The sequence below is a fragment of the Semicossyphus pulcher genome, unplaced genomic scaffold (assembly GCF_022749685.1).
Source record: "Semicossyphus pulcher isolate SPU_LCO1_2020_fin unplaced genomic scaffold, fSemPul1.0.p SCAF_26, whole genome shotgun sequence".
Classification (NCBI taxonomy): Eukaryota; Metazoa; Chordata; class Actinopteri; order Labriformes; family Labridae; genus Semicossyphus; species Semicossyphus pulcher.
Window position 1 is genome coordinate 5,211,090 of NW_027211700.1, and position 16,786 is coordinate 5,227,875.

The 16,786-nt window shown below is 41.5% G+C and overlaps 1 protein-coding gene across 1 annotated transcript; it reads left to right on the forward strand.

Moving 5' to 3' along the window:
- Nucleotides 1-204: 204 nt before the first annotated feature.
- prss59 (serine protease 59, putative) lies at nucleotides 205-15,708 on the forward strand. Its single transcript, XM_069676618.1, has 9 exons — nucleotides 205-417; nucleotides 803-984; nucleotides 2,402-2,634; nucleotides 3,625-3,760; nucleotides 7,098-7,212; nucleotides 11,907-12,108; nucleotides 13,047-13,137; nucleotides 13,257-13,459; nucleotides 15,346-15,708. The coding sequence occupies exons 1-9, from the start codon at nucleotides 211-213 to the stop codon at nucleotides 15,453-15,455; spliced, it is 1,479 nt and encodes a 492-aa protein (XP_069532719.1). The 5' UTR covers nucleotides 205-210; the 3' UTR covers nucleotides 15,456-15,708.
- The last annotated feature ends 1,078 nt before the right edge of the window (nucleotides 15,709-16,786 follow it).

The window sequence follows — 16,786 nt, forward strand, 5'->3', positions numbered from 1 at the left end:
AATTCTATTATAGATGTACTAATTATAAAAATGTTTGCCCACGTTCACTTGAGAAATATATTTGGTAAGAAATGCCCCCCAAGTATCACAGTTGTCGGTGGAAAGTAATATCTCCAATTTTTTGCGAGTCACTTAAGGCAGCATCAGAACTTGTCATATGACTACATGAAACTGTCACATGCCCCTGTCTGTTTCCCTCTTTATATCAACATGGCTTTTCAGGCGTGTGGCTTTCCTCTGCGCCAGTTAACCTTATTCTTTCTGTTTTCTATCTTAATTGTCGGAGAGGCACATTATAAGGGGTTCAGGAAGTTCAAGCCAGTGCAGGATACCCGCCTTGGAGATGTGTTTGAGGAACAGTGGTTCATTCAGAAACTGGATCACTTCAATGGTGCAGACAGCAGAAAGTGGAAGCAAGTAAGTCTTTTTATGTGTACCTTAATCACCCTTCAAGAGTTGAATGTATTTTGAAAAATGACTGACGTGATCAGATTTAATTATATTATAGAACTTTGTTTATGAAGCACTTTCATTTAAGTGTAGTAGCTCAATTTATTTTGCAGTAGAGTAAACTAACAGGGGAATAACTCAAAACAGGCAAATTCAAAAAAGGGGAAACCAAGCAATAAAACGGATGACATGCAAAACAGGCACGAAATAGCAAAAACATATTTATGTTAAGAACAATAAAATCTGTGACATATGAGAATAAAACAACTTAGAGTGACAGCTGATGCTAAAGATTACAGAATATTGATACAAACATGACCCCTGATTTACCACCATCTGTTTTTCCCTTTAGAGGTTCTTTGTAAATGACGCCTTCTTCAAGCCTGATGGCCCGGTGTTTCTGATGATTGGTGGAGAGGGTCCGGCAAATCCAGCCTGGATGCAGAGCGGCACCTGGCTCACCTATGCTGAGAAAGTAGGAGCCCTGTGCTTGATGTTGGAACATCGCTTCTATGGAAAGAGCCATCCGACCACGTATGTCTGCCCATTTAATTCCTGAACTTGTAGCCTGTCTAAATCAGTCAGCCTATGGATCTTCTACTGTTTTGGTTCAATTAGGCAGTTAGGTGATACAAAAGCCAGGCGGATGAGAGTCTAGAGTCAATTCTTGCAATATTTTCAAAACCTTTAGGAAATACATCAAAATGCAAAGGGGTATGGGTAGAAGGAGACAGACAGTGGCATCTAGGAACCATGCTTTAAAATCTTAAATGCTTGGACTGTTTCTTCATGTGTTCTAAACCAGTGTCTACACCAGAAAAGGTCTGTTGTGGCAGAACAAACATATTTACCAGTTTTAGTTTAAGAAACAGAATCAAATCCATGACAAAGATCTTTAACCTGCCAGACCGGTAGTTTGTAACCGGTATGGCAACGGCAACAAATAAAGGACATTTGTTCAGCATTACCTGTTCAAAATTATTTTGGACCATGCTTGAGCAGAGTAAGCTAAAATGAAACCAAGTGGAGTTTGTTTGGTTTGTAGTAGGGCTGCAACTAACAAATATTTTAATATTGATTAATCTGCAGATTATTTTCACGAGTAATTGATTGTTCAGCTTATAAAATGGCAAAAATTGTGATTTTTATCAGAGCCCAAAGTGTGGTTTTCTTATTCTTCTTCCATCCAACCAACTGTCCAAAACCGAAAGACTCTTCAGTTACTTGTATTCATGTCAAAGAAAAAAGGAAATCCTTACATTAGAGAAGCTGGAAGCAGCAAATGTTAAAGCTGAAACGATTAATCACTCATCAAAATACTTGGCAATTAATTTTCTCATTTAATTTATTTTAGTTTGTACCAAACAAAACAAGCTCCAAGTTTGAACTTCCAACAGCAAGAAACTAAAGTAATTCTTTTGGTGTTGTTTCATTTCCTGATTGATTTCCGTGGATTGAAAATGGTGCAAAGTAAAATATTTGGAGAAACCTTTGAGTCATTTTTAAAAGCAAATAAATTAATTCTGTTACCACGAAAGAAAGTTAAGGTAAAGTGGATCCTGATGAACCCTGATTAGGAATTCTACCCATCCAATACTTCCTCAATTGTTGCCTTTCAGACAACTGATTTGTGCAGTTGCACACTGTAGTGTTGTTGCCTACTGTAAAATGGCCAAATAGTTGCTCGGATTGAGGAAGCCTAACTTTATGACTCGTTCCAAAGGGCAGCACACTTAAAAAAATGATCACAGCAGTTTGAGAGCTCTGATTGCTCAGTACAGTGAGATCAACAAGAGGACAAGGGCCACATCCGCTTTATGTATTTGGTGTGTACAGCTGCTGATGCACCACTAGATGGCAGCGTTGTCCATGGCCTGTGTGGCTCTTTGTATAGATTGAATATTTTGGATGCTCACTCAAGCTAATATTTAAATTCCCTCTCTCCATTTAGTGACCTCAGCACAGACAACCTGCGCTTTCTCAGTAGTCGCCAGGCGTTGGCTGACCTTGCACACTTCCGCACCGTTATGGCAGAGACCCAAGGGCTGAGCAACAAGAAGTGGGTGGCGTTCGGCGGGTCGTACCCAGGTTCTCTCGCTGCTTGGTTTCGCCTTAAGTATCCTCACTTGGTGCATGCCTCTGTGGCCACGAGTGCACCTGTACATGCTTCTGTAAACTTCCCAGGTATGACGAGATAACCCCCCCCACACACACAACACACACACACACACACACACACACCTTTTCTTTATGGAGTTTTATGCTGAACTTCATTTAAAAAAAGGCGATTTAAGTTAAATTACTTTGAAAATATTCTATAGATCCCACTTACAGGTTGACATGTTATTGTTTTATAATAGGTTTCACTATTTAATTCAGCTTTATATAATGCACCAAACAACCTTTATTTAAGGGAGCCATTCTATTGGGAACGGTCTTTGCTTGTAATCTTTTCACCGCTTCCTGTATCAACATCTCAATTGCACAAACCAGTATCTTGGAAGTAAGGGTCCCAGACAGATCAGAGATGAGGAAGGGTTCGCTCTCCCTATCTGTGTCTGCGTTGTGTTTGGCTAAGCCTGTTGTTTGCCTCCGGAAGGACTGAGGATGAAATCGAGGTCAGAGGAGCTCTGAACATGGACCTGCACTGTTCCACCCACACGCTCAAGCTATCTTGAAGGCACTATCACACACACTCAGGCCCTCGTTCTTGGAAAATATCAGAGACAAGATCCACAGAGAATAGCACACATGGTGAACTGAGGTCAGATATCTTTCCTATCCAGTCTATGGCACAGCAAGGTTATTATTTCCCCAAACACCACAGCAGTTAGTCAGCAGTAGGAGGTTGGCTTTCCCTCCAGGTGGAAATATTCCAAGATTTTGTGATGTAGAGTTTCTCTTCTGAGCGCCTGCTTTTAGAGCTTCATAAACTGTGAAATTCACTTTGGTTGTGACTCATCATTTCGCCTGAAACACTTTTTAAACAAATACTTTCTCAAGCACTTGACTAAAACTTGGATCATGCTTTATTTTGAAGATTATTTGGTTCTTTTGCGGTGCATCAAAATAGTCCTGTATGTTTAACCAGAGCTTTTGTGCATTATTGTGGTCTTTTTATAGCAGCCCAGGTTTAAGTGTCCTTCCCTCCCTTCTGTCTTTATGTTTCGTCAGAGTACTTGGAGGTTGTGTGGCGTTCGCTGGCCTCACAGAACGCAGAGTGCCCCCTTCTGGTCAAAAAGGCTTCAGATACCCTTTTGGAGCGCTTGAAGGACCCTAAGACCTACGACAACATAACCAAGGATTTCAAGTAAAGTATCTCAATTTTGTCGCCCAAACCTGCTCTATCTATCCTGCTGTTTACCAAAAAAATTGCAAAATTTGAGTTGACAAAGGCCTCGGATAACCAATGTCAAGACAAATATCAATAATTAACTCCACTCTCATATCTGTGGGCTCAATAAAAAGCTATTCGGTTGTCCTATCGTAGTACAATTACCCTCTCCATTGTGCCACAAAGTTAAGTAACTTCGCCTACCAGCACCCACGAAGTCTACCTATTTACACAAAATATCCCACATGTCTAATCAGTAAAAACACAGACCTCTATTGGTCTGTATAATAAAGGGCAGTGACTTAGATTATGTACACTAGTTAGACTAGCTACTTCCAGTCTTTATGCTAAGCTAAGCTAAGTGTTACTTTTCTTACTGGGACCAGTGCTGCATGCTATAACCACTCTAAAACTACAGTCCCTTAGCTTAGCTTAGCTTAGCTTAGCATAAAAACCCAGTCCATTGCACTATAAAGGTCACAAAAACACATGCAGCAAACATAAAGAATAATCCTTTACACAATATAGTAAAAAAAAAGAGTATAAACAGAACTATTTAGTTTATTAGTTTCACACAGGAATAAATAAAAGATACAGAGCACATGAGCAAATCACAAAAGCATGTGTGTGGGAGTGGTTGAAACCTGCAAATGGCTTATATTAAAACCACATCCAGAAGTCATTAAAAAGGTAATACAAACCACCAAACCAACTTAAATATCAGTGTTCACATTAAAAAGTGCAGAACAATTTGTATCTGTAGAATCAGTGGACTGTATCTTCGACAGGGGACACTGACTTGTGATTGTCGGCGAGCTGTTTATTTATTCGGCGAGCAATTTATTTTAACCAAAATAGCGAAATCAACAAACATTATGGAGTGTGGAAGTCAGTAGATCAGTGGTGCTAGTGTGTATGCATAAGTGAAAGTATCATGTGTGAGGGTTTGTTCTCTATTTCCCGTCAAAGGAGTAGTGAGGGGTGCTTATGTAGGATCGGGAACATCAGGCCCAGGTGTTCCCAGTCGTAATGACACGACCACACTGGCATCTGAAAAACAGGCAGCAAAACAGCCAACAAGCAACCACAAGATGAGGTCATCACGCCCCCTTAAGATGGGGTGCCAATAGAAGCCTTGACTATAATAAAAATAATTACATTCGCCAAACAAATAACCTGTTAGTAATGCTCTCCCTCAGCCTCAGCATCAGGATCCTGCACGTGCACTGCCAACTTGTAGAAAATAATTGCAACGTTTCGGTGCTCGACCTTCATCAGGCATAACATTTTTTTTTGAAGTGTGCAGGAGTTTACTTGCATCTTTAAAGAAATGAAAGCAGTATCCATGGTCTTATTTAACTCTCTGCAAAGGAGAAAATAAATTAATTTCCAGATACGTTGAAATATTCCTTTAAATCTGCTCGTTTTTGGACAGTGAGCATCGATGCATGTGAAACAGCACTGTAAGCTGTGATAGCGTCAGGCTAAGCACAAGTGGACTACACTGATACTTGGAGCTATGCAAGAGGTTCACAGGGCAGCGAGCGTTGTCTTGGTTCCTGGTTTTGAGTTAGATCCTGTTACAGCTGCAGAAGCATCCCTCCTTCCTTTTGGACTGAGCCTGGGACTGGAATGTGCTACATGTTCCAGTGTGACACAATGGGCAGATAGTACAAGCGATAAAGCCAGCCAGTGTCATCCAGTTGTTATGCAATGGATGTAATCTAGTAAATTTCCATCTAGAGCTACACTGGCTGCCTAATGAAATGTTGTTAACAAAACAAAAACATTTAAATCATATTTCCCGGACTGTATGAAACGGCCTTATTATTTATTTCCATTGGAGCATCCTTTTAGTCCCTAACAGAAGTCCCTCTTTTGTTTTCTTCCATTGTTCCTGGATATAAGCATGACGTTATTCTTGGCATGCTCCGTCTGCAGTCATTTTGGCTGCCTCTCTTGTTGTTTTATATTTGCGTATTTTAGGTTGTCATGGTGAAGTAAAGGTCAGTCATGATGATAAACACGCTAAAATGTCATTTATAATTGTGGGGTTCGTCTCACTAAAGCAACACTGTCATGGAGACGCATGGTGGCCCGTCTTTGTGTCTGCCCTTATATTTTAGCTTCTTGCAGATCACGCAGACTGTAGGTGCAGACATGTCCTCATGCAGGCACAAACACACAAAAGGTTGCAAAGGTGGTTTGGTGGGTGGCCCAGCTTCCAAACCACAATGCCTCAGTGAGTACAGTCCTTGCGTCAGGATTTCATCATAAAGGAAATATCGTCATTGCACACAAACTCTTAAACACCCACAAATGAATTGTTTCTTAAATTAGCATGAAAAGACATCATCATGCTGCCTATATTTACCTAATTACACGTCTAATCACTTGAGGCAGCTCTAACTTTTACAGCATCAGACTACAGCCACGCTAGTGCCTCTTTTAGGCTCTGCTCAGACAGAGCTAAATGCTAACACTAGCATAGCAACACGTTAAATATCAAATTCTCACAAACTGAAGTCTAGCAGTAGAATGTACACTGTTAACCACATAAAATCATCTTATTTAGCATGTTAGCATGCTAAGTTTTGCTTGTAAGTACTTAATACAATAGAGCTAGGGCTGCATGGTGGTGCAGTGGTTAGCGCTGTCGCCTCATAGCTAGAAGGTTCCTAGTTCGAATCCGGACCTTTCTGTGTGGAGTTGGCATGTTCTCCCTGTGCACGCGTGGGTTCCCTCCCGATGCTCCGGATTCCTCCCACAGTCCAAAGACATGCCCGTAGGTGTGAGAGTGAGTGTGAAAGATTGTCTGTCTCTGTGTGTCAGCCCTGTGATTGACATAGCGATCAGTACAGAGTGCACCCGCTTCTCGCCCAATGACAGCTGGGATAGGCTCCAGCCACCCCGCGACCCTGAACAGGATGAGCGGTATAGATAATGGATGGATGGACAATACAGCTGAGGTTGAGGGAAAGTAATTCATTCATCCTCCTGTTGTCTGGACATCATGAATGTTTTTACAAAATGTAATGGCAAAGTATCCAATAGTTGTTTAGGCATTTCATTAATATTGAAATATGTCAACATCATACGTCGTAGCGCTACAGGAAAAGTCACAGGAGCAGCAAAGGTGGTAGGTTGCATCTTTGGGAAAACATTACATGAATAAAATATCATAGCAATCCATCCAATACTTTTTAACATGTTGGACCATCTCCCATCTCCCCTCACTTCTTTACCTCTTCTTCATCCACCTGCTTCTTCCTTTGCCTCCTCTCTCCTCTCTTCGTTCCTCCTCGCCCTCCAGTCTGTGCTCCAAACTGCAGATCCAGACAGTGAGGGACTCGGCCTACTTCCTGGAAACACTGGCTGGCAACTTCATGGATGTGGTCCAGTACAATGAAGACAACAGGGCGTTTGAGGTGAGAGGGAGCAGAGGCTAGCCAAACATCAAGTATAACATCATAAAAGAGAAACTTTTAATTGCAGCCAAAATAAGAATTAATTGCTCAGAATATAGACCATCACAAAACATTAAAACATCCATAGTTTGCTACCTAGTGGAAACTTTAACTTTAGTTAAACTTTAAAGGAGGATTTATTTGCTTTTTGCCATCGAGTTAATGAGCAGATTGATAGCAAGTGGTTAGCTTAGCTTAGCATAAAGACTGGCTGCAGGGTTAAATAGCTATCGGCAAAGCAACGACTAGCTCTAAAGCAAAGCTAGCTGTTTTCTACTGCTTCCAGTGTTTACATTATTTACACCATAATTTCAACCATTTTTAAAATTTAGCCATTTTTATTTTTTTATACTTTATACTTAATTATTTAAAAACATAGAAATAACTGTTACATCACTATAGGTGTACAGGTATACACAGTACAATTGATACATGGCTAGTCATTTAAGCTAGTAGGTAATCTTTCTGATACAAAAACAGTACATCCTATATGACAGGGTTTGTGTAGAGCCTTTGTAGGCCAGGGGTCGACCTTGCGTCCTGTCGTGGTTGAGTGAAACACAGGTATGAGGTGTAGGAGGGTTACACACAGCCCACGTCGTATACTGAAACTTTACACACCCTGCTTTGTTTAAAGCAAAAGGCCCAGAGATGCTGCCCTGCAAGAGGGTCTCAAGGGCTGCTCCCGGGGCTGTTTGCTTTCTTACTTGTAAATCTGTTTGAGAAGTTGAGCCCCGTTTTGTAACCTACAGATTAGAGTTAGGACAAACATGAGTAAGATAACATTGGAAGGTTGGAAGTAGGATTTGACTTTAAGGTTTTTGAAGATTGAATTTAATTCTGTCTGTATTTTGTGCAGATATTTGAGTAAGGGATAATGTATAGTGAGCAGGTTGTTATCGCAGAATGGAACCCCGACGGGATGAGCAGGAATCGCCCGTTTTGTCTCACCCTGAAGCGGTTCCTCCACGAGCTGCGTCCATAGCAACGGTTAACTCACACTCAAGTTTTCTGTCTCGTCACTGTCGGAGTCTGTTGACATTTTCTTTTCCATTCACCGTCTTTAAACACCGCCGTATCCCGTACAGTGTTCTGTTTAATGTTTACTTCATGTGCCGTCTTCAGTTTTGTAGCCTTCAGTTTTTTCCATCTCTCCGCTGTTTTCGTCTCTTTTCTTTTTTCCCGTCTGTAAACAGACCGACGTCAAATTTACCAGACTACTTTAGGTGGATTGATATGATTACAGTTAGTCCTCCGGATTGTGTGAGTGGAGCCGAATCCCTAGCAACGGTCTGTTGTTCATAGCAACGGTCTGTTATTTCTTGATAACAGACCTTGGAATGCTGTTATTAACCAATCAGAATCAAGTATTTAACACAGCCGTGTAATAATATCTCATTTTTGTAAAAAGCTTATAAACACAACCCGGCAATACATTAGAGCAATTTCAGTGACCCGCAGGTTCATGACACAAGTACATGATGCATCATGCATTACGTTATTAAGTACTAACTGTGGACACAAACTGGAAATACTTCGTTATCTGTCATAAAAACTAAGTTAGCAGTTGGAAGAAGAGCGGTGGAATAAGAAACTAAAAATATATCACCAAAATAATTTGCCTGTGGCAGAGTGTCTGGCTTATTCCCATTTTAATTGAAAGTCAATCTGAGACAAACAGAGTCACTTTCAGGTGGCATGATAAAGTGCTTTGGCAAACAGCCTGGGTGAAATCAGACTCCGTATTTGCTCCAGGGTGCAAATTCAGTTTACTCGCCAGCAGCTCTGACAGTAGCTGCTGCAAACGGACGACAGGTTTGTGTACAAGTGTGAGGAACATAATTCTCACGTCAGTGTCTGTAAATTTGAGGAATCTGCGTCGTGTCACGGCCAAGACATCAGATGAGTAATGTCTTCAAAATATTTAGCTGTACACAGACAGCAGTGTTATGAGGCACAAGTCTGGGACTGAATAAAAATAGGGCGTTTTTGGTGTTAACAGATATGGAAGTGCAACGTTTTTCATTGCTCCCATTGGAAACATTGGCATTAAAGATCCCAGTGTTTTAAAGGACCAATGTCGCATCAATTATAACTTTTTTCCAACCATGCTAGTAACGTGAATCTGGGGATCTCAACGTTCTCTTTGGTCCAGAGTAAAATCTCTGAACAACTATTGGATTGATACCATGAAATGTTTCCATTTGCTCCACCATGAGGTTGAAGTTTGTGTTTGTAAATGAAGGGTACCCACAGGATGAATTTGAATAATTGGTGATCCTCTGGCGCCATCATCTAGTCAACATTTCTGTATGCCTAATACTTTGGTTTGTGTTGTAGTTAAACAAATATTATGATGCTAACAAGCTAAAATAAAACATTGATCAAGGGGAAAACTGCTCAACACCAGCAGTTTAGCATTGGTAGCATGGTAATCTCGGATCCCATCAGCTATAGTCTGACGACGATATAGCCTCTGAGGACAACAGTGAACATGTCGGGCATGTCCGGTTTAGCCAGCGGTTAGCGATAAACTTCCTTTTCCGTGTGCTGCATTGTTTACAGAAAAAGAAACCTTTTTCTTGTGATTGACTTTAATTAACGGGTCTTAAGTTTGCTGAAATAACAACAACATGATGCAGATTAGTAACAAGTCCAAATGAAGCTTTGTCAGGTCTGTCCTCAAGAGGAGAAGAAAACTACTTTAAAGTTCTCGTTTGTTGAACGGAGGTCGGATCGATCATTTCTGATTCATTCGAGGAAGTCGGGAAATCTGAATGCTGAATGACTTTCGGGACACAGCGTCAAGGGAATTTATCTCAAGTTGAATTTTTGAACTAGAACAGATTGTTAGCTGTTAGCATGCAGATGTCTGTTTATAGAGATTAATAAGAAGCTAAATTCTCAGAAGATGAACGATCATGGAAGCCGGGATGTCATTACGGCGCATTACGTTCCGCCTGCTTTTGCTCTCCACACTGACTGTTTTTCCTGCATGATACGTGATTGGTCAATATTACTCGGACTACAAGCACAGTACAAACAGAAACCAGAACACTGGCCATCCCTAAAATCCACGTCCCTGCCTGTAAATAGATATTAGTAGCATGGTAATCTTGACATGCTCACATGTGGACAATAACATTAAGCTCAAAGCACTGTCTCAGCATTGCCTCAGAGACGCTAGCATGACTGTACACCCTGAGTCTTACAGAATGTACATTTATTTCCATAGTACAGAAAAGATAAATTACATAGCACAGCCTAACTTGTGAAAATCTTACGTCTCTTTTAAACAAGTTGCATGGTGTATTTCACAACATTTAATTTCCTCTCTTGATTATCTTTGACTGTACATCTGTCTCTCTGCTTCTTCCCTCTTGAAGCCCTTTTTTGTTTTTTACTCGTTTTTCCCTTTTCCCCTTCCTTTTTCATCCCATCCCCTCTCCGTCCCCCTGGTGCCTTGAGGAGACGTGAGTCCGGTTACCAATAAGCTGATGTGAAAGAGTAACAAAAGACTCTGTGGTCTCTCTGGTTTCCTGTCGCCCCAAGCTAAAGAGACGCTTATAAAAGATCCGAGAGGAGCGGCGGGCCACAGAGTCCACAGCACAGGCAGACAAACACAGCCAACAGCTGCCTCTCCGACACAAAAGGCCGGGTATAGAGCAAACGACAAGGTTTTAGGTAGCACTGAGGAATTTTGGTTGGAACTAGCGCAGAGATGTAACTCAGTCCGAGGAGCTGGAGCAGTGGCTTCACAGTTGAGGGGTTATCAAAGGGCTGCTTTATAAAATACGGAAGGACATTATGTAACACCACAGCCTGTAGATAAAGCACGATCAGTTCTGCTTTTTGCTCAGAAGATGCAATGAGATGCAGATGGGATATGAAAACAGTCATGGGTCTTTTGCTTTGCACAAAAATACAACCTGTTACCACTGCCAACTGTCTACTCCTCCAAACCTCATTCCAATACTGGATTTCAGCAAGTTCATACCTAAGAGGGCACAACTACAGTGTTGGACTGATGCAACTGAATTGCCAAAGTGCATCACTGAGAAGCATTGTGGGTTGGTATACAGGCAGGGGAGCGCCACAGTAATCCACCATATTCCTTCGCTTCGTCGTCACGCTCACTGTGGATGATGTCGTACAGCTGCGTTCCAGGTTTGCAAATCATATAGATGTGCGGAATCTGAGGAAGTGTCTACGTTGAGCAGCACCTGCAAAGACAATTGGGAGGGACATCTGGCTATATCAAGTTTAAAATAACGTATTTGATAATCCATTAGCTTCCTTTAGACAACAGCTTACGTGAGCATTTAGCCACTTCCTCGCTAACATTTCTGTGTTCATAGCTTTACACAAGTTCCTACCTAATGGTAATGTGAGCTAAGAATTCCTAGCTAGCATGCTAGCTGGAACACAGCCGTACATCATCATAACAACATCTGAGCTTCCTACCCTGAGTGCGATGTCAGAGGAAAATGGCTGTCATGTGAATATGGTGAACCTTTTATTTGATACACACCTTGAGCACTCCAGCTGATCCTCAAGGTTGTCCTATAGCATTAGTATTTAGCTCGAAGCATATCTAAAGTACGTTAATTAATTTGCTTACTGTCCTCTTCTCTTTGTCTTGGCTGTCAATTTAGGGCGCGGTGGGAACCAACATCACCATCAAGGTGCTGTGCAGTGTGATGGGTGACACCTCACTGGGGGACCCGTACGCCCGCTACGTTGCCGTGGCACGCCTCATGATGGACACCTTCTCTATGAAATGCCTGGATGCCAGCTTCGACAATTACCTCAGAGACATGAGTAATGCATCCTGGGACGGGACGGCTGCAGGGGGAGGTGGGTATGGAGATGTTTTGGGAAGTGGTATTTCATGTGTGTAAACGTGGTTATTTTGGTGGGTTCCATTTTTAAAATGCCACCGTCATTACTGTTTAAAAAGCTATTTCTATTTTCATGGTATTTTTAGGTCCATTTTGTCGGCAAGTGTTTGTTTTTTTGTTCCTCTGACAGAACTGGCACTGAAAATGTGATGTCATGTTGAAATTTTCCATTTTCATCTAACAATAATCCTGTAGCAAAACCAGTAGCAGCACAAACACAAATAGCCTCAGGAGACAAGAATTTAAACAGCAACAAGTGAGGTTATATGTGGCGATGGGATGTGGTCACAGTTATAACGTAACAAACCCATTTTTAGGTGTTTTGGAGCGCCGTTTTTAGGAAAGGCTGAATGAAAACTGTCTGGCAGAGACCTGGCAAATAATGACATCACTTTTCTGCTGAATAACTCATCGAATAACAGGAACACTTTGGGTAAAGTTAAATTATGCAATACAAAAATGCTTTATAAAGTCGGTTGGTGGGCTGTTTATTTGTTTATAATGTTGCCTCTCGTTGCAGTCTTGAGTATCACTTTGCATGTTTAACCAAAAAAGGGTTCTCTCTATTCTCTGTTGTACCTTTCTCTCTGGTCTGTGGTTCCAGTTCTCAACTTCTGTTTCATGAGTGGGAGGGCTGGAGGGGGAAAAACTGGAACAGGAAGTGGTCTCTTTAAAAGCCACTGGGATGTGTCCGCATAATTCCCCCTACCACCCCCCTTGGTTTCAGTTGCACTCTTTCCTCTCCTAATTGCAGCTGAATAACTGAAATTGAATACTCTTTAGGAGGAGAGACATTTCGCAATAATTGGTCGCTTTACCTGCCGTGTGTTGTTAGTGAAACAGTTACATATGCTCGCCATGGGTAATTTTGTGTGTGTGTCTATGTGTTGTCAGGGAGACAGTGGGTTTACCAGACCTGTACTGAATTTGGATTCTACCAGAGCACCGATTCACCTAACCAACCATTCACTGGCTTCCCTCTTGTGTGAGTTTACTAATCATTGCAACCCTGCCTACTACTTCCACATCACACACCTGCTGTTTTCTGTCTTTGCGTCCTGTTTTGTTATACGCTGCATTGGTAATCCGTGTCTTCTTATCCAGGTATCACGTCAACCAGTGTGCAGACTTCTACAATGTCAGTGCGGAGCAAGTGGCGGAGGCCGTTGCCCAGACCAACGAGTATTACGGCGGCTATGACATCTGCTCCACCAGAATAGTTTTTCCCAATGGGTCCATTGACCCCTGGCATGCCTTAGGAATCACCCAGGACATCAAGCCTGACCTCCCCGCTGTTTTCATCAAAGGTGGGAATGTGTGATGGGAAATTCTACTGCAGAAGATAAACTGTGACTTTGTCTTATTATGTTATGTATTGTAGAAATGCCCATCCTATTACTGACATCTTTGCTGCTATCCGACTTGCTAGCTAAAATAGCAAACCAGCTAGCAGCACAACTTTGGAGAAGTGTCCAAATCATAGACTGTATAAAAAGATGGACGACATGACAGCCCCCTAAAAGTGAAGCCAAACCCTCTCTATCGCCCCCTGCTGACTGGCTGCAGTATAGGTCATAAAGCCCGCCTCCTCCATGTTAACAGATGGGACATGAGTCACACTATAAAATCAAAATACACGCCAGATACATTTTTCTAAAACATGGTTTCTGACATTGTAGTTAGTTCTTATCATGCTGATTTACGTCTGAGTGTTTTTAATTAGTTATTTGATGCTGTAAAAATGATGATTGACAGCTCTGTTGACCAATACAGCTCCTCAGTTCCAGATTAGCAGAGTGGAGGACGAACGGTGAGAGGAAATGTAACAATCAACGTGAAAACGATCACTATAGCCATTGAAGTTTCCATATCTGTGAACGTTAACTTCAGACCAACACACACAACACAGAAGCTGTTCTGTTGTTAAACACGCCAGCATGGCTAGACTCTGGCTCCAAATTATGTCACCATCGCAAGATGGCAGTGCCTATCACGGGGGCTATTTTGGCTTCACTTTTGTACAATGGGAGCAGATGGAGACCATCTATTTATACAGTCATTGGTCCAAATGCAGACCTTTCCTCAGGCACCTAGCTCTGTGAGCAATGGGGTTTGTGAGTTCCATTGGAACAGTATGTCACTTCCTTTGAAGCTAAATTTTCGATTATTAAATTTTCACTTAATGTCACCGTAGCCGGCCACCAAAGTCTGTTTCTGAACATACAGTATATGAGGCAAAAAATAAACATATCAGTCACTGAATCTTCACTCATAAAAGCTCTACAAAGCCTGATTGAAATATTGGTTCCGGCTCGGAAGTAAAGGGCACTTAGCAATTGGCTAACATGAGCTTTTCAAGATTACTGCATGTATAATGTCGTAGCTCAGTAGCCGCTAGCAACTAGCTTTCGGATACTGTTTAATAAACTAAATAAACAATGTGTGATCAGCTACTAACTATACAATTAAAAACACCATACATTGTTTTTTCTCATTTTCCCGCCGACCAGCAGGGAGCGATATAACCCGCATTAGATACCTGAGCAAAGAAGTCTGAGGTACCTGAGGAGAGAAGTGTGAGCTACTGCATTTGGACCCTCTTGCAACTTTGCAGGGCAGCTGCAGCGAATGTTTAGTAAAGAAACTTGGAGGACACAAATAACCCTTTTTTTTTACCATTAAGCATGTACTTTGGGTTTGCTGATCAAAATCCATCTAAACATTCAGTTAAAACAAAAAGTGAAAGGTTTGAGAGAACAATTGTTTCAAAAGCAAAAGTTGTAGCTATGTGTTTACTGAGTATTTGTTAAAATAGGGTACAAAACTCGAGCACAAAATCACACATGCATTATGTCTGATTCTTACATAGTACATTAGTTTTGTGTGTCCTTGCTGTTGTCCTGGCAGGTGCCTGAGGTCAGCCTCTTGTTTGGCCACAGTTCACCATCAGGACAAGGAACATTTTGAGTTAGGGTATTTCCAGGTCTTAAATCTGTTAAATATCAAAAGTTAACTGAAGACTGAATTCATTTGTGGTTGCTTCACATTACTGAACCCGAGCAGTGGTTTCAGAGCAGAACAATGACTTGCTTGTGCAGCTCTCACTTTATTAGGTGGATAATTGTTCTTATACAGAAAATCTGGTTCATTGTTTTTTGCTGCTTTATCCTTTATGTTTTTGTCTCTCGTCCAGGAACAGCCCACTGCGCCAACATGTACCCTGCCAGGGCCGAGGATCTCCCCCAGCTGGCTCTGGCCCGTGACCATGTCTTCTTACTTCTCCAGCAGTGGTTGAAGGAATAACTGACACGCCGAACAAGCCAATTGATTGCATAAAAGGCAAACTAATTACGCCTTTGTCCGGATCATTCTGATTGGAATGAGACTGCTTTTTTTCCTGACACATGTTATGACTTCTTGAAAAGGCACTTTAAAAAAAGAATGAGTGGGTACAAAGTTCAGGTATTTTAAATCAGTGACACAAGAATCAGTGGATACAAAGTTCAGGTGTTTTTAATGAGAGAGACGATGTTGAGCTGATGAATAAAGATGTTTTTATGACTATTTTTGCTCAGTGTTTTCAGAGTTCTTGTTTTTAAGTGAGTGCATATTCAGAACCACTTCATGTTGACTAAACTCGGAGTCGTAGCTGAGTTTGCTTTCTCAGACATGGTTCAAATAGTCTTGGTAAGCATAGTTACAAACTTTTTAGGAGGAAGGTTTAACTCTAAAAGTGTCTGCCAGTGGATTCATGTTGATTAATTAAACTATTGAACGGAAGATCAACAAGTAGCATAATGTAGAAATACTCGCTTACAAGTGCAGCACACTCCCAGCAAAACATTTCCTTTGGATGAAATATGCAATATATTGTACATGGGGGACACTTTGTTTGGCCAACTCTTGTTAAACACATTTCATGTTGAGTGACTCTTGAAATTTCAGGACCTTTCAAAACAAAAATTATCAGTAAGTTCTCTAACAACATGACTGGCATCACAGTCATGCTGAAACAGGCAGAAATTAAACAACAACAAACAAAAATTCAACAGAGAATTTGCCCACAAACGGTCTCTAGTTCATGTGTTGGCATGAGATACGTGTTGCACAAACATGCCAACATCTGGCACAAGCTTAGTCTTGTTTGATGATAAGAATGTAACTGAAATGTTGTCTTGGCTGATCAACAGGAAGAAGATGATATCTCCAGCAGGTATCACTAACGGCTCTGAATTGTGTCATTTGGATTAGACTGTGCAATGTTCCTGTTTTGAAGTAGGGCCATTTTGTTTAAAGGCAAAGCTGTAACAGAAAAATAGCCTTGCATGATTATAGCACACAGCTGTGTGTTCATCCACTACCTTCTCAAAACAGATACAGTGACCCCTCTTTGCCTAACAGTGTTTATTTTCACAACAGTCCCATCTCCCAGCATCCCAGCTGGACAGGCAAGACTCCCACTCCAAGCACAAACCACACACCCACAAAGACCATAGACCAAGATCCTGCTCCACTTTGGTTGTGTCCCCTGCTGTAGCAGTGAAGTCTCAAAGCCTCCACCTGGGTATTCAGTGAGAGGCTGTTTGAAACTATTCTATTAAAGCAGAGGCTCAGACCAGAAAATATACACATGA